Here is an 18393-nt window from a genome sequence, read left to right as displayed (position 1 = left end):
ATGACCTGGTAAGCTCATTTACACAAGTGCCAAAGGCACCACAGAAATACCAGCATATGCCATAGCTGTGGTTTACACTCCATCACCTGTGGGATAAGACTCCACTGGTCTGAATAACTCAGAAGCACACTTGCAGAGTTTGGACCTTACTTCCATACATTTGGGCCTCACATTTGAAATAATCCAAAGAACCGGGTAGTCCTCAATTAATGCCATTTACAGTATCTCCATCCTTTTTCTAGGTGATCAATGAAGATATGAATTCCACAGTTTATGAACCTACATGTTTGCAGTCACTTTTTATTTGCACAGCCGTTTCACCTGTAGCTTTCTAAAAGGGAGTGGGGAAAAAAATCATTATCATGTATGATGACAAATACCATATATCATTTTGGCAAGGCCAGAAAGGAAGTCAAAATGCCCCAGGGCTTCCTGGAGAAAGCTAGGCTGCAGAAAACATTCATTCAACAGTCACTATCCTTGAAGGATTGCATAAGAGAATGGCTCAGTCAGGCAACTAAAATGTAAGGCAACTGAACAATCCCTGCTTTCTCTTGCATACTAGTCAAGAAAAAGATGCGAATACACTCACCTTTTTCGCTCTTTGTGCTATATTAGGCGTTCTAGTGAGAAGTTTTTCAATCAGGTATTCTCTATTCTGCAAAACCAACATTTGTAAGTTAAAAATCAATACAAGGAAAGAAGAAATCTCATGTAGATTTTAAGGCAGAGCAAAATTTACTCATAGGGTTAAACGTTTTACCTTGGCTTTCTGGAAAAATTTGCATTTTAAAAGTTCTGCTGCTGTGGGCCTGAAAGATCAATAATAAATTAGAACAGAAAACAAAGACCCCTCTCAGTGAATACAGTACAAGACGTTAGTTAAATGGTACGTCTCTAATACTTTTGAATTAGTACTGTATGAATGGGGAATGAATGATAATAGCTACTGAATTAATTCACATGTACTCACTTACCACACATGAAAAAATTAAGCTTCTATGGCAAAAATACAAAAAAAAAAAAAATCAGTCTCTAAGTTGCCAAATTTTCCCTCTTTTTCTTTCAACACAAATGCATTTTACTCTTAAAACAAAACAAAGTTAGGTATCATGTTCTTTCCCAAATGAAACTATGAACACAACTGAACTTTGCTCCACAGCAATAAAAGAATAATTACATTTTCCACACAGTAGCATCAATACCTGCTACCAGCATTCTTTTACTTCATTGATGTCAGCACATATTCACAAGAAACTACACTGACACTATTAACATGATGCATAAACCAAAAAAGAGTCATCAGGGGCATCTTCCAATGAAACTGACAAATAAAAATCAAAGCAACAGTTCTAAGGTCAAAACCTAGACATTTCACCTTTACTTGCAGTTTTGTTCAAGTCTCTTTCTTCCCATCATTGTCAAGTTTATATTTTTGACATTTTCAACAGATAATCACAATCTCACAGCTACCGAAGTGATTCCAACAGCAGGATTTGTCTCCCCTAGCTTCAGGGATCTAAAAAGCTACTTATCTAGCCTAAGCCAGACTCTGGTACTGAAGCAGACTCTGGAGAGAAAGCAAAGTATCTCTTGGGATGAAATAAAATCCTCTAGGTTGTTTCCATCCTTTCCATTAGGAGCCCATATCACTATCCAAGACTAATTTTGACACAGTTAAATTTAGGGAAGCCAAAATCTCCAAGATTCATCTTTTCTAAATGAACAGAAACAGCATCTACTATAGTTTTCCATTTTAATTAAATCAAGAGATTGAATATAGCACAAACTAGATAAGACAATGGAAAGATTCCATTTGGAAAATTTCAGTCCCAGAAAAAAACCCAAAATCTGAACTAGTTTATTTCTCTGAGGACACATCTGAAGAGTAAGTGAAAAAAGAGGAGTAGTAAGTAGTGTGTATGTACATATTAGTTCACTCGCGCTAGAAATAATGAAACAGCTCCTGACATCAACAAAAAGCATCCAATTTAGACACAGACAGTAGTTGCATAGAGCACTTATTTTTCTTCCCCTCCAAAGCACCAAACTCCACAATAAAGAAGTTCTTATTAGTGGCACTGTGCAGACCACCAGGCTTGGCAGTAATTCACACATAAACCTTGAATGAACAAAAAGGAAGGGGAACTTTAAAAAAAATAATCAGTTTTAGTGTCAAAGTTTTAAAGTTCTATATCAGATGAACTCTTAAGACAAGTTTCAGTGATTCAGTACCATCGCATCTCATAACTGGGATATGCACAGTTAAAAGTTAGATACTTAGTAAAGTTTTATCCAAACTACTGTTCTCCATTCCTCTACCATTAACTATGCCAGACACTTCTGAACTGGTCTGACCATGCTTTCTGGGCCTGTTTTCCACACAGGCCGTGGCAGTGAATTGCAGCTGAGGACTCTAAGCACCATCCTTGGCACTGGGGAGAGAGAGAAACACCCACACACAGATCCCCAAAAGAAAAACATCATGGTCAGAGACAACAACAGTGCAGTGCCAGTCTTAGAATTTGCCACAAAGAGGAGGTACTTCTCCCACAATTGACAAGACTACGGAGGTATCTCTGTGGAAAATTAAATCCTGGCTTGGGAGAAACAAAAAGTAGCGATGACCCCACAATATAGGGACACTCGCTCCTTGGATAGAGTAACTAGCACACAGATCTAATCGCCTATCTGCTGGTTTAATTGTTCAATTCAAGGCAATTGTCAGTATGAAGATATTGCACATGTTTAAATATCAGTGTAATAAATTAGCATAATTAGTTTAAACACTAATGTTTCAACACTGATGTCATAACTACAGATCAGGTAACTCAGCATTATGTATTCAAGGACAGAAGGAAAACTATTTTAATTATTTACTTCTCATGTTTTCATACCAATTTAATCTTGCCCTGAAAATTGCTGGACACTGGAAACTAAAAGAAGCTTGATTATCCAGAACACGTTTCATTCTTATTTGGAAGCGGCCAAACTGCAGTGCTAAGACTACCAATTGTAAGGGATTTGGGAATCTGAAAACAGTACACAAATAATCCTTCAGTGAAAAGAAGAATTTGAAGGATTTCAAGAATAAAAATGTTGCCACGTCATCTCTCTTATTAATTATACTTGTTCTCTAGTATTGCTGCTGTCAACTTTTTGATTTGACTCCCTACGACAATATCCTGGACTTAAGCTACCGTAACATCACTGAAGAGAAGTACACACCATAAAAGACCCACACAGTACTCAATCAGGATTGCTCTTACAGAACAATCTTTTTTCCCAGAAATATCAGCTCTGAATCTCAAAGAAGTGATATATTAAATACCCTTATGAAATAATGTTAATTCAAATGTGTTTCCTCTAACTCTTCAGCAAATGAAACCTACAAAAATGGGTCTGCATAAAAATGAATAAAGGATAAATTGATTAATCATTCTGGGAACTTGGAACCTCAGCAATGGTTTTGGAATAGATGTTTAATATTTTCATCATCTTGGCTATCCCATTCACAAAATATAGCAAGAAAGAACAAATCCCTAAGATACTATGACATGCAATTGCCTATATAAACATGAGGAAAACTCTAAACAAGCTTGGAGCCCCTAAATTTACAGTAAAAAATAAATACCTCTTAATAAGTAATTTTCTCTGGAAACATCCAAGTTAAAGGCAATACTAAGGTTATGGCACAAAATGAGAAAAATCAACATAAAATTATTATTTTTAATTTAATTTAAAGGCCAAGAGACTGATATGTTTGGTTACCAACAGTTCTAATATCTGAACAGTCTTGCTAGACTTATGCACAATATCAAGATTAGTATCTTGCCTCAGATGAGAAACTAAGCTGTAGAGCAAAGACGTTTGATCAGAGTTTAATCCAACAGTATGTTTAAGTATAAATAAATCAGGTTAACAACTCAGAAGAAGAAAACTTAAGCAACAATTAAGAGGCAATTTCTTCTCCCCAGATGAAGATGACTGTAGGCTGCTATTTACAAAATTCAAATCATACACTTAAAAATGATGTTTAAACACTGGAACTTTAAGTAGTCTGTATATTAAGAAAAATAATTCCACTGCACGTGGCAATAATGACCTACCTTTTGGAAGGATCTTTTTGAAGGCATAATGAAATTAGTTTTCTAAAGGATTTGCCATACTTTTTCATCATCTCCTTGTCCTCTACACCTGTCTCTAAAGTGGGAGGGTCATTTTGAAGCGTCAGCATTAACACCTACAGTAAACCCAAAAAAGGAGGTACTGTAAGCAAAATCAATTCAAAACACATAGAAATTAAAAGAGAATAAATATTCCAACAGAATACATATATTTAGATATCTTGAGTTGCTATTAAAAATGAAGTAGTGCTAACTATCTAGCAGCATTAACAATATAGCTAACAGCATTAAGTTATACAAAGTGATTGTTACTTTCATAGGAGGGTATTTGTGATAAGGTGCTGCTCCTGTTGCTAACTCAATGGCTGTTATCCCAAAACTCCACATATCAGCCTTGAAGTCATAACCTCGCACCTGGAATAAAACCAGAAAGGAAAAACAAGGTAGTGATGTCTCAAATTCCAAAAACTGAAGACTGAAATTTTTTTTTTCTTTTTTTTCTTTTTTAACATTAGGAATACCTGCTCCATTACTTCAGGGGCCATCCAACATGGAGTACCAACAAATGTTTTCCTTACTTTGTTACGAGTAACATCACCTCCTGTTGCTAAAAATGCACTAACGCCAAAATCTGGAAAGGGGGGAAAAAGTCAAAAATCTGTTAAACTACAGTAACAAAGCAGAAGTTTTACACTTTAGAAATTAAGTCAATTCATAAAGGTCTCATTACAGAAACTCTCCATTGCAGACCTTACCTTTCTTTCATGACACACTGTTCTTGAAATGCTACAGAATAAGATGGTATAGTTTTATGTGGGAAATCTGCACTAGTTCAACTTCCTAGTATGTGTCTTCCTGAATAAGCTTACAAAGGACTCCAGTACCTCTGTCACCTAAGGTTTTCAAATGTGCACTTTGAGCCAAGGTTTGAAAGGTTTGCATTTGCTATTGTTCAAAGATAAGGCAGTACTTCTGTATAGCCATTAAATTTGAATACAATTTGAACAAGAGGGAGTAGTACATGTAATTTAAATACTTATGGAAATTTGACAAAATCAGCAAAGTGATCAACGATATATGTTTAACAGTAGACCATGCCATGAATAGTTTTTTCCAAATCCCAAAATAGCAAAAACCCTTTGTGTTCTGTTAAGCTGTTACTACGTCAGTGACAGCTATATGGGAGAGGTAGGAGATAAATAGAGGAAAGAAGAACAGGTTGCCAATGTACAGAGAAATAGTGTCATTTTGAACGGAGCTATATGAAGAGTATTTTAGACTGTGCTATTTACAATCCAGTTATATTGAAATCAAGTAGTTTACTATAGACGACACCAATTTTTGTTTTCCTATTGTTCCCTGATTTTAAGGTTGGATAAAAAAATAAAAATCAGTAACTACAGAAAATGTAGTTTTATCATTACTTTTCACTAAACAACTGTTAACCATCACAGACTCAAATTCTAGACCACTTCTACACCACTGAAACACACAAAAATACTGTAGACAAGCAAGAAGCAAGCTTCAAGCAATATTCTTTAATCCTCCCTGCAGCTTGCCTGATGAATAAAAAAACCTTTCCCCCCCCGCTCAAATCTGTAAGTTATAGAATAGACAGGTTTTGTTTGTATTTCTGAGAAGAATGAACAGCCTTAGAAACACCTACTTTAAGTTTTTAATGCCCTAAATATCAATGCTGGTATTAGTGACAGTTTTCTGAAGAGGAACTACTGCATATAAGGAAAAGCAAAATAGGCAGAAATAAAAAATAAATAAATGTATAAATAAAGGAGAGATATAGGAAAAAAACCTGATGTCCTTTCAGTACCAAAGATAAATAGTTTGTATTGGACAATTGTTTACAGGTCCTTTCAGGAACTGAGATACACAGCTAAAATCCTGACTTAAACTTTGCTTCCCTACTGCTGTTTTTCCCTATTAACATAACATTGATTTTAAAACGGACAACATACAACAAATATAAATGGGTGAGGGAGGACAATGAAAGAAAAAAAAAAAAAACAAACCAAAAACTAGGTAAAATCTCTTCTTGTATAAGCTTCAAAATGAAATATTGCAACACCTCACTGAGAAAGATGTGATGAGTATTTAATTAAGTCAAGTGAACATTTTAGTATAATACTAGTCAAACGCTGTTGTATGTTTACAGACCGAAAGAATGCTTTGATAGCTACTCAATAAAAACAAGACTTTAATTTCCCATCCCAGACATAGCTTTCACAAATACAGGTTACTTAAGAAAAGACATGACCTACAGTGGTAAGCTTCCTGTCATATAGGAGACAAAGTATTATTGAGAACAAGTTACATAAAGAGGAAAGGGAAATATATTCCAAGGAAAGAGATGAACAATTCAACAGTGTTAGGCTAAAAGTCACAGCTGATACCAAAGAAAAAACAAATTTAATGAAGAGCCCTGATTTAACAGTATTAGTAAAGCATTCTGAAATTAAAGGAAACAGAGCTGCCCAAATAAGCATAGCCTACAAATCCTTTATTCCCTAACATCTTTTTTACCTCAGCCAGGGCTGGGCACTTGGCCAAGGCCAACATCCAGAGTTAGTGTTAGGTGTAAGGTTGGGAGAGGGATGAAGCCTGTGGCCTCCAAGGAGCCCACTAAGGGAAAGCACAGGCTGCAAAAAAATTTTGTACCTGACAACTTTTTCACCTCAGCCAGGGCTGGGCACTTGGCCAAACCTCAGCCAAAACCAAGCTCCAGGGTCAGGATCGGCCTTGGGAGGAAGACAAAGCCACTGCTTCCATGGCAGCAGAGCTGCAAAGCAGCTGCTGCAGGAAGGCACAGGCTGCAAAAATATTTCTCCCCTAACTTTCTCACTTTGACAGTGGCTGTAGACTTTAGCCTAGGGCTCAGCCAAGGCCATGTGTAGGGTTACAGTTAAGCCTGGGAAAGAAATAAAGCATCAAGCTCCTGTGAGAACGGGGCTGGCCAAGGAAAGCTTGGGCTGCCAAAAATTGTCCCTGATAAATCTTTCTCTTCCGTTTGGCTTGAGTATCCAAGACATAGGCTCTGCCTATTTTTAATCCGATCTTTTCCAAATGTTTCTGTAGGTATGGATTAACCACAGGAGCGAACACCCTGAGAACCACCAGTGCAATGAGTAAGTTCATACAGCCACCTATGCACAAAAATGAAGAGGAGGACCTCTGCTTAGATGCCTCAAAACACACATTCTTCTTCTGACAAGTTTTACTGAAACTGTCATTTCTTGTATGGACTAAAAGCATCATACATCCTATACCTTCTATGCTTCCACCAAACTCTGTGTATTATTGCTCTTTGCTATATGCTCTTTACTTCACCTTTGCCAGGCAATTCAGACTTAGAAGTCTGAAATACCAATCACCCTGTTTGCCCAAAGCACCAGATTGTCCCAGCCAACTAGAGGCTTGCCGATGTGACGCCCATTTACAAGAAGGGTCAGAGGGAGAATCCGGGGAACTACAGGCCTGTCAGCTTGAACTCGGTACCAGGGAAGATTATGGAACAGTATGTCTTGAGTGCACTCACATGGCATGTGCAGGGCAAACAGGGGATCAGGCCCAGTCAGCATGGGTTTACGAAAGGCAGGTCCTGCTTGACCAACCTGATCTCCTTCTATGACCAGGTGACCCACCTAGCGGATGAGGGAAAGGCTGTGGATGTTGTCTACCTGGACTTCAGCAAGGCCTATCAGCACTGTCTCTCATGGCATACTCCTTGAGAAGCTGGCGTCCCATGGCCTAGACAAGTGTACTCTTTACTGGGTGAAAAACTGGCTGGATGGACGAGCCCAGAGGGTTGTGGTGAATGGGGTTAAATCCAGTCGGCAGCAGGTCACAAGTGGTGTTTCCCAGTGCTCAGTATTGGGGCCAGTTCTCTTTAATATCTTTATCAATGATCTAGATGAGGGGATCAAGTGCACCCTCAGTAAGTTTGCGGATGACACCAAGTTGGGAGGGAGGGTTGATCTGCTTGAGGGTGGGAAGGCTCTACAGAGGGATCTGGACAGGCTGGATCGATGGGCCGAGGCCAATTGTATGAGGTTCAACAAGGCCAAGTGCCAGGTCCTGCACTTGGGTCACAGCAACCCCATGCAGCACTACAGGCTTGGGCAAGAGTGGCTGGAAAGCTGCCCGGCAGAAAAGGACCTGGGGGTGCTGGTTGACAGCCGGCTGAATATGAGCCAGCAGTGTGCCCAGGTGGCCAAGAAGGCCAACGGCATCCTGGCCTGTATCAGAAATAGTGTGGCCAGCAGGAGCAGGGAGGGGATTGTTCCCCTGTACTCCGCACTGGTGAGGCCGCACCTCGAGTCCTGTGTTCAGTTTTGGGCCCCTCACTACAGGAAAGACATTGAGGTGCTGGAGCGTGTCCAGAGAAGGGCAACCAAGTTGGTGAGGGGCCTGGAGCACAAGTCTAATGAGGAGCGGCTGAGGGAACTGGAGCTGTTTAGCCTGGGGAAAAGGAGGCTGAGGGGAGACCTTATCGCTCTTTACAACTACCTGAAAGGGGGTTGTAGTGAGGTGGGTACTGGTCTCTTCTATCAAGTAACTAGTGATAGGATGAGAGAAAATGGCCTCAAGTTGTGGCAGGGAAGGTTTAGGTTGGATATTAGGAAAAATTTCTTTACTGAAAGGGTTGTCAGGTATTGGAACAGGCTGTCCAGGAAGTGGTTGAGTCACCATCCCAGGAGGTATCCAAAAAGCACGTAGACAAGGCACTCCTGAACATAGTTTAGTAGGCATGGTTGACGATGGTTGGATCAATGATCTTGAAGGTCTTTTCCAACCTAAATGATTCTATGATTCTATTCAATGATTCTATGTTACAATCCCAATAGTTTTAAGCAGAACGTTGGAGCTGAGGAACTGCAGTGACTATTTAACGTTGTATTTGTGAATCAGTCAAAGTTCTCTGCTCTGTACAGAGAAATTTCGTACTTTAAAAATAAGTCTCACCAATTTAAACAAAACAAAAAAGATGTGTATTTTCCTCTTTCCCACCAAAGACTGAGCAGATTCTCCATGCAGAAGCTCCAAGGTCCATAATCAGGGGTCTCTGTAGAGCTATCCCAATTCTTTGAAGAGACTATGCTCTTCTATATCTGCACAAAATCTTTTGTCAGAGGAACATTGGCCTGAGCTTCATTTGTGAGCCATAGCCCCTTAGAACCCAGAAAAGCTAATGGACAACTGCGTCTTCAAATATTACACCTCATATATATTAGCAGTGTGTGCTTTGGATACATCTTTTCATTATAGAAGTTTGGGGTGCAGGAGAATGAGCAGTCAAAAGAATCTACGTTCTTCTAGCAAATAAAAAGAAGGAAAATTATCAGGTATCTGTTCTCCAAAGATGAAAGGAGATTTTACTTTGTCAAGGCAAAAAGATGTAAAAAGGATGAATTTCAGCCTCTTTGACATTCAAAATTGTCTTTCAGTTAATGTGCGATGTTCAGCTGTCCCAAACAGAACAGTCCCACACCAACAAAGAAACAAGTTTGACACTGCCACACTTTTCACCTGAAGATCGGAAATAACCTGGTATTGAAATAACGCATCACAGAAAAACACATTCCACATATCTGTCCAGCCACTGAACTTCCTCAGTCCCACATGCACTGAATGCCCTAGCAGCACAGTTAAAAGCCTTACTCATTAAGATGCCTACAGCAAAAGAGAGGAAAAGGTCAAGAAACCAAGCCCTGAAGTTGAATTAGAAAGGGATAAATGAAGCTGTTTGAATGTTATCAGATTACTGGGAGAATAGATTTCATTATGTGTGAAAGCAATAATCTAAAGTCAACAGCTTTATTTCAGATGGCTCATAAGACTTTACCTTTCAACTTTTTAGTTATTATTTTTAATTAAAGTTGGTTGTCTGGACATCCACTCCTTTACAGTATGAGAAGATCTAAAAAATACTTGAACAACACAGACCTAGAATCTCAGCAGCTGCCCAAAGTGCTACGCAAAGTGAAGATAACTGTAGGGTATAATCAAGTGAATAAATAAATATTAAGTATCTTATTAAAATTCAAGTCTGTAAAATTTACTAACTACTTAAAAAGTCTTGAACTCAAAACGGAAGACAAAGCTGCTCACATTAGTAAATGGTTCACCTGCCAGCCAATCTTTTCCCATCCAGTTTCATAGACTTCAGACATTGGTATTTTAAAGCCCTCAAAAGACACATTTACACAGTACTTTGAAAGCATTGTTTATTAAAAAAGCAAAACTTCTGGCTATAGCCACTTTTATTACTGAAGGCTACTAGAGACAAAGCTTTCATTGCTGGGTCACGAGCTATAAACTGTGAAAGGCCTGGGAGTATGCTGGGAGAGGGGGCAGGTATCACCACCTGCTTGCTCTATTTTCCAGAAATCCAATGCTAACTTGAGAGATGGGATATGGGGTGTTGTTCAATACTAAAGCTCGTATGAAGACCAAATAATTTGATTCTTACAAGCTACCACTCAAGAAGCATATAGGTACCTTCAGAGGATATTTAAAATACTAAACTATCCAACCAATACTATTGCAAGACAAATGGCAGAAATGCCAGAAATAATCCTCAGTGAGATATATCTCATGCATCTCAGTGACTTGTTAAGTTATAGCCAAGGTCCTCATGAAGGGCAGTACATACGGATTTTTGAATCCTCAAGAACTATTACAATTACTTGCAGAAATAAATGAAATAAGCTTGAACAAAAATATGACTTGCTACTGTTTGCAAACCATTTAAGGTGATTCAAACGGAAACATTAAGACGACATTAAAAAATTTCCTTATATACATTATGGGACACAGAAAAATATTGAATAATTCCTAAAGCATGCATGATTAACCAAGAATCCCAAAATCTGAAACTGGGTAACTTGCAGCTACAGCACTCCAAAAGGAATAGTTAAAAGCCAACAGAAAAACTTGTATCTGTTGCCCCTAATCCAGCTACAATTACCTTTTTCTATTATTTTGCCATTATTCTACCACCGTCATTACCTGCTATTTGTACAGAGCCATCTTCACCCAGAAGAATGTTGCCAGCCTTCAGATCTCTAGAATGTACAAACAGAAGTTAGTATGAAAGTACATATGTGCACATTTTATGTAAATAAATAAATAAATAGTAATTGGTTTCACCAGATAGCATTTTAAAATTTGAAAGACAGAAAAAGGAACTGAAGTATAAAATGTAACTGATTTACAGTAAAACAGAGTGCACAACTCAAACTCTCACAAACTCTCTCTCTCGTATAAAAAGACCCAAATTCAGCTTTGGTATAAAACAAGCAGAATTCAGGGCTAGATTTTGAGAACAAAAATATTTAGGTCCAAAAATCTGTTTTACTGCCTTTTATAAATATAATGTCACAAACTGAGAGCTTTCAGAGCTTCAAAGCAAGAATCAATTCTTTGTCACATCCAACTGCACCACTATTGAAAAAGTAAAGTTGAAAAAAACTTCTCTTTGATCTCTTCAGAGAAGAGACCCATCTTCAAGAAAGGTAAATATACTATAGATTTCTACCCAATTAAGCTATTAAATCTCAAGAATAGCAACCATATGTTGCTATAGGGTACCATGATGAAAAGTTACTTGACACTGAATCAAAAATTCAGCATGTGCTTAACAGTCAAATATATCCATGTTTAAATTCTAAAAGACTGCAAACAGTCAAATATATCCATTTAACACACTATTCATGCATAATGTTAAGAAGAAACCATTCTGACTGGGGTTTTTTTGATAGAAATGTGCATCCCATTTTTAATGCACAGGATAAATCTTTCATACAGAATACATCATAAACATTAAGAATTCGAGCAAATAAATCTTTCCAGGATTTACTGAAAATAATTAACACATTGCTACTGAAAGGTAACATAACCTGTTTCCTTATACATAAACAAGAATGCATCGAAACAAAAGAACAAAATCCCTGAACAATTTTGGAAACATCTCCAACTGGCAAATACCACCTGATAATAGCATTCCCTGAACTACCACGGCTTTCACCTACAACATACATGGGAAAAGGAACACACACTGTATTGTCTTGAACAGGACTTCTGTAGTACTGTACAGTTTACAAATTAGATGTTACAAAAAAGGAAACATCTCATATGTAACAAACAGATCTCTCTCTTTTTATGTTTTTTTAAGGTCCTTTAACAATAGACAAGAGGAATTCCGAAATCCGACCTCAAACGGTCCTGTTATCCTTAAAATCTAATGAATGTTCCTTCTGCAACAATATCAGCTTAATAGAAGACTATGAATTAAGGTTTGAGGCAGATCTTTGGCATTCCAGACCAGAAGTCAAGATAATTGTTCTTTATTTCTCCATTTATCTCAACTTTCTCTCTGCAAAAGGAGAAAATAGTTCTTGATCTACATCAGAGGCAGTTCATTTATAAGATGAGACATAAGAAGTACACATAAAGAACAATTACAGTGCTACATCTGCACTACCTCCATTCTCAAGAGTTCCGTCTGCAGCGAATCTGGTTTTTGTTTAAAAGATTCCCTTATGAAAAGCTAATGTTTGAAACAGAGAGCCTATTGTAGGCACCTTCCTTAAAAGGCAAATTCACCTCAGTAAAATTAATTAGGGAGGTCAGAGTACAGCACTTCCAACATCCAAACAGCGGAAGCAACCTGTGGGTTGCTACAGCAAATATATATAGACCACCCTGGGGCACCTGCACAATTTACACTGAGAAAGTCAGTGGAGAGAGATTATATACAAGAGAACAATCATTAGATGCGTATACACCAAGATGCAGTTCCATAGTATTAATCCCAGCTTCATGTGTGGTCATAAACAGGTCTGTAGAGTTGTAAGAGACATTACTGATTACCAGGAATATATAAATTTCACATTTCTACAGCAGTGCCCGAGTGCCCAAGATTGCAGGTTTACTGTGCAACACAATAACGAAGTCACAGACCATATTGCATAAACTAGATTCAGATTAGATATTTGGAGTACCAGTAGGCACAGGCATATAGACCACAGTTCTGGCATACTTAGAGCAGCACAGACCTATCCTAACTATAAGACAGATGGACAGAATAAAAGACCAGGCAAGTACTAAGTATTTGTGACAAACTGCAGTCAAGATTACAGCATCTGCCCAAGCATTATTATCATTTGATAATTACTGATCGCATTTACAGTAGGCAAAAGAGGCAACACAATTTGCTTAGCCAAGCAACTGCAGCTGACCAGTATCAACGAACTATACACACAACTTCAAAAATGCTTTTACCTGTGAATTTGCCCATTCCTGTGTAGATAGTCTAAGCCCTCCAAAACTTCTTTAAGAATTGTTGCTATTATGGGTTCTTCAAGGACACCATTTTTGTGCTCTCCTCTGTTGACAATATACTTTATTATATCAAGCATTGAACCTATATTGCAGATCCAGGAAAGGAAAAAAGCATATATACAGCATTATCGTATCAGATTCTTGAGAAAGTTATATTTCTTCATTCTTTCTAGGCTACTGCAATTTAAAATCTTTGCATGTATGTGTAAAGACCTCACGTAACTAGCTCTCAGAATAAAGCACACTGCTACCTCGTTCAAATGAGAAACAGCACTGTGCACCGTCTTTTTGTCAAGAATATTGTAACAATGATCCATTAGAAGGATCCACTAACAGCTTGCTAAGCTACCATTTATTGAAAACTCAGGAATATCCCACATTTAAACAGACATGTACAGCAAAGGTTTTAGTTTATTATCCAGCTTATATTATGGTTCACATAAAACATGCAGCTTCAAGACTGGAAGGAGATATTCTCTGCAAACAAACGACAACAACATTTCTAGTGACACCCAGTTTGACATTGAACTTAAGCTATTATAAATTTCAAGGAATTTAATAGCAAAATTTTGTTTTTATCTGAGCATTTTTCAACAGCTCACAGTAAATTGCTGTCATGAATCACTGGTTTCTCTCAGCATCTATGCTTGCTTTTGATGGAACTGAACAATTCAACCAAATGTGACGTTAACAAGTGTTATTTCATGAGCACTTCCCATCCTTGCTTTCCAGCATGAGGGTGCAGTAGTCTGCTGCCATCAAGACTGATCTTGAAGAACATCATGTAGCAATCAGTACCACCACATCTTATTTTGGAGCCTCACTTTTCTAAGCTAAAAGCACATTCAGTTCAGCCTATTTTTCCTCTCTCAGAACCAAGTAAGATTTTTATACCATTAACCATCATCATAAAAACTGTAATGAGTGTTTGGTTAGTTTAAGCAATAAAAAGGATGCAACATGTATAATGCCTGTCCTAGGAAGAATCTTCCTTGAATAAGGAATGAGAAACACTCATTATGAAATCAGAAATATATGCATTTTTAAAAAAATAGAGTGGATTCAGAGAAACTCAAAACAAGGCCACACTCTCAGAACTGACTTAATTCTCATCAGTTTTCCCTACCCACCCTTAACAGAGAACTGATTCAGAATAAATAATTACAGTACTTAGATCAACAGAATTTATCTCAGTAATTCTTGGCCTGTACTATCAATATAAATATGCAAACTTTTTAAGCTTGCACATTCTGCTATAACACACCTATGTCTCAAGGTTCATCCTATGTAGTCTCTCTCCCGCCTTTTTACTTGGTTTAGGTCAATTAACACAAAGAAGGTACATTAGAAAAAAATCATACCATTTCCTTGCAGCTAAACAAGTAAAACTAGTAACTTACCCCCACTTAACAGCTTCATAACCAGCCAAAGTTCATCCTTCACCACAAAAGATGTATAATAAGTCACCACATTGGGGTGATTGCATTGACTCATTGCTTGAATTTCTTTCTGTAAGAAATACAAAGCCCAACATAACACAGCCAGCTATCAGTTCTGCTTCTATAGAAAGAAAGTTTAATTTCCAAAGTGAAATACTATAACAGAACTGAAGTATGCACAGAATATGCATCAAGGCACCAAAACATTTCAATTTACCTATAGATCTGCATGCAAGACAAAACATTATTGCAAAGAACACGAGGGAGGTTTGGCCAGGAGATATAGGCATAACTACATCAATTTTCTTCTGACAGCAGCAAAGAAATTACTGTTAAAGTCCCAGTTCAGAGTGAGTAATGAAGAATGAGCAGTCTCCAAGAGCTGAAGGTGTGGGTACAGGCTGGACAACAAAAGGCAAGTGAAGACCAAAACCTACTGCCTTTCCTGTTCAAAAGAGATATGACAAGGGTAGAATGGGAGCAGGTGGGAAAGGAGGAAGGAAGCTGTCGGACAAAGGACATCCTCAGCTACTGTGGGATGGACAGGTCGACACCAGAGCCACGCAATCAAACAGAAGTGGAAGAGGAAAAAGCAATGTTACAGACCAAAAGTCAGAGGAAACAATTTAGAGGAGCACACAGTCATCACCAATGGATTCACAATGTGGCACTACCAAGTAACACCATCTATGACGCACCACAGCTATACACATTAAGAATGACTGTCTTGTATCTGTTATTTCTAGCAGAGCCCTTTTTCCATTCACTCTTTCACATAATTGCTCTTTCACACCTTTCTGGCAGCTCTCATTATCCTGTCAATCCTTTACATAGGAGCATTCAGGCCTCCTCTGTACTGGAGGGTTTGGCTCACACCAACTCAAGCTCCCACAACCCTATTCCTTCTCCCTCTCCACCTCCAGCCACAGAGCCCTGATCCATCCCTGGTGCTAAAGGACATGCTCCTGGAGGGTGAGCCAGGCAGGGAGCCAATCCAGCTAAAACACAAACTCTTCCACCTCCCCTCCTGCCATGAAAAGTAACTGCTTTCAGGTGGACCCATGTTACATGCTGACTCACCAGCATCGGTCCAAGGCAGGCACTATGGTGGTCCCACTTAGATTGATTAAAGCTGCCACAGATGCCATTTTCAACTTTCAACCTCTATTCAGCAAGTGTTTGAAATGGGACGGGGGTATTGTTGTTATTTGCAACGCACTCAAGATCACAGCCGCTTTATAATAAAAAGCTAATTATATGTATTAAAGACTGTGATTTAATCTCATGATGCCTGTTGGTGACTATTAAGTCAGGCCATAGTTTGACATACATTTCAGCTAGTCCTGTTGTCAAAAGTCCTCCTCCTTAGACAACTTCTGAGCCCTGAACCACAGAAGGATGAATGCCTGGATAGTCATGTAATGAGCCTGAATAACTGAGCAATTTGCAAAATAGCTCCCTGCCTCCCTGGGAGACAGTAGGTGGAAAACAGAAGAAATATGTGGGGCACATTTCCCTTCCCCAGAAGACATGTCAGCTTAAACACAAGTCAGATTACTGCCTCAGGTTCTTAATTCAGCTATCCATACTAAATCTTAACTGTAACTCTTCCACTCTTGATTACTATTTCATTTCTTACATTGTTTAATTGTTTTCCTATGCTGGTAATATAACAACAGCTCAAAAAGTCTACCTGCCACTGCTGGGCAAAAATACACCTCATCTACTTTACTCACAGATTAACAGTGCAGAAATGTAACTAATTGACTGTGGTAATCTTCACTATCTTTAACTGAAAAGTGCTTTGAATATTTTGTCTGCCCGCAACAACTCGTTGGCAAAAATTGAGGTATCGCACTAACCATGGCCAAAGGCACCTTGTGTCTCAGCTTTGGTGACTTTTTCCAAAGAGAGTCTTTATAAAACAAAAATAAATTAAAAAAAAACAAAAAAAAACAGAAAGCAGCCCATGAGAGATAAGGGATTGAATTTTAGTCAGGAAAGTATTCATTTCAGACTTGCAGTTCTGGAGAGCCCCCATCACACACAGAATGGAAGGCCTCCACAAACTTCAGTTATTTGGTTGAGGCCCACAATATGCACAGGTGAGAGAGAAAAGCATTCACTTAAAATACAGTGTCAGAGGAAAAGCTTGCAGCAGGACATTCAGGAGAATGCCCCAGAACCTCCTTCACATTCACGTCACTTTAGACACTTGACAACACCAAAGCTGTAACAACACTTTAGATTTTAAGTCTCTCCCTCATCCCTCTGCTTCTCCCTCCCTTGTGCTAGCACAAGTGTTTGTGCACTACATCAGGAAATATGTCCAGGTTAAAAGCTAACTTCTTTTTGGCGAGGTTATTTCTGATGCAGTTTCTCTGAGCAGCTGCACAAAAATGTGTGTCGGCCTAAGGGCAGGTGGGTGACACAGTTAATAAGCAACTGTGAGACCGCTCCTTTCGGTGCTCAGCTGCAGCACCCACGGGGCCAGGGCCAGCTCTCAGTGACCAGGCAGGTGCCACAGCTCTGTGGGTGCTTCCCCAGGGCCTCCTCCACAGACACCCTGGGTACAGCTGTTTGAGGGGCTGGGTATAACATGCGAGGGGCACCTCCAGAGAGCCTGCTCGAAGGGCTATCCAGAGCAGAAATGCAAACAGTTTAGAAAATCTATTCAATCAAATAAGACATTCTACAGAATATTCTTTGGTTTGTAGTGTTGAGGTTTTTGTTTGTTTTAAAAAACTGGAGGTAAGGGGATGGGGGAAGATACCCAGTCAGGACAATACTAAGGACAGGAACTTTTTCCTTGGCTCATGGGGTTAATTTACATTTAGCTTACAATAGTGAGAACACCGGACACTGCAGGAAACAGAGTATTGAATTTCAGGAGTTTGGCAGTTTGTGTAACCTTAGTATTATTTAAACTCCCTCCTACACTGCCTTTCTATTTTAATTGACGCTGGCCCAAATCCTAAGTCCACTTACATGGGCACCAGGCTTGCTGCATTTTCTAGCTCTCTGAAGGCCACACAGCTGAGAATTTGTGAAGGTTGCCTTTGCACAACATCCATAAGCACTCAGCAGAAGGATTTTACAAAACAGCATGTTCAGAGGGAAGTTTTAGAACATTCCTGTGCCAATGGAAACTGTTTGATCAGAAAAATAAGTGACTGAAAACTGAGCAGACTCAAAAAAGGTATTAAAAAAAACACAAAATGCAAGAGTGTTTTAAGTATTATCAACTGAAAGAAAAATGTTAGTACAGTTATAACAAGTTTTAAAGGTTGATGATGCCCTTTTCCAGAATAACATCTCTATTTTTTAAACAAAATTTAAAAATCTATTACAGCTGAGTCAGAGTAAGTATACTTCCCCTCACAGAAAAAGAAAAATTACATATGTGTGTGCATACACATGTGTGTATATGCACATATAAAACTAAAAGGAATCATGCATGGCGCTTTTCT

The 18393-nt window shown here is 38.6% G+C and overlaps 1 protein-coding gene across 2 annotated transcripts in view; it reads right to left on the bottom strand.

The window, feature by feature from the left end:
• The window catches only part of STK39 (serine/threonine kinase 39), a 108014-nt gene that overhangs the window by 64067 nt on the left and 25554 nt on the right, over positions 1-18393 (bottom strand). For both annotated transcript variants that reach the window (XM_049810650.1, XM_049810658.1), the window contains 8 exons: positions 14885-14993; positions 13425-13566; positions 11151-11206; positions 4649-4758; positions 4440-4541; positions 4110-4243; positions 764-812; positions 593-658 (listed from right to left, as the gene is read on the bottom strand). In XM_049810650.1, the coding sequence (XP_049666607.1) occupies positions 593-658; positions 764-812; positions 4110-4243; positions 4440-4541; positions 4649-4758; positions 11151-11206; positions 13425-13566; positions 14885-14993 (768 nt within the window). The remainder of the gene's footprint in view (positions 1-592; positions 659-763; positions 813-4109; positions 4244-4439; positions 4542-4648; positions 4759-11150; positions 11207-13424; positions 13567-14884; positions 14994-18393) is intronic.

Source organism: Accipiter gentilis, chromosome 1, assembly GCF_929443795.1.
Source record: "Accipiter gentilis chromosome 1, bAccGen1.1, whole genome shotgun sequence".
Lineage (NCBI taxonomy): Eukaryota > Metazoa > Chordata > Aves > Accipitriformes > Accipitridae > Astur > Astur gentilis.
Note: the sequence above shows the minus strand (reverse complement) of the source record. Positions and strands in the feature narration are given on the sequence as shown.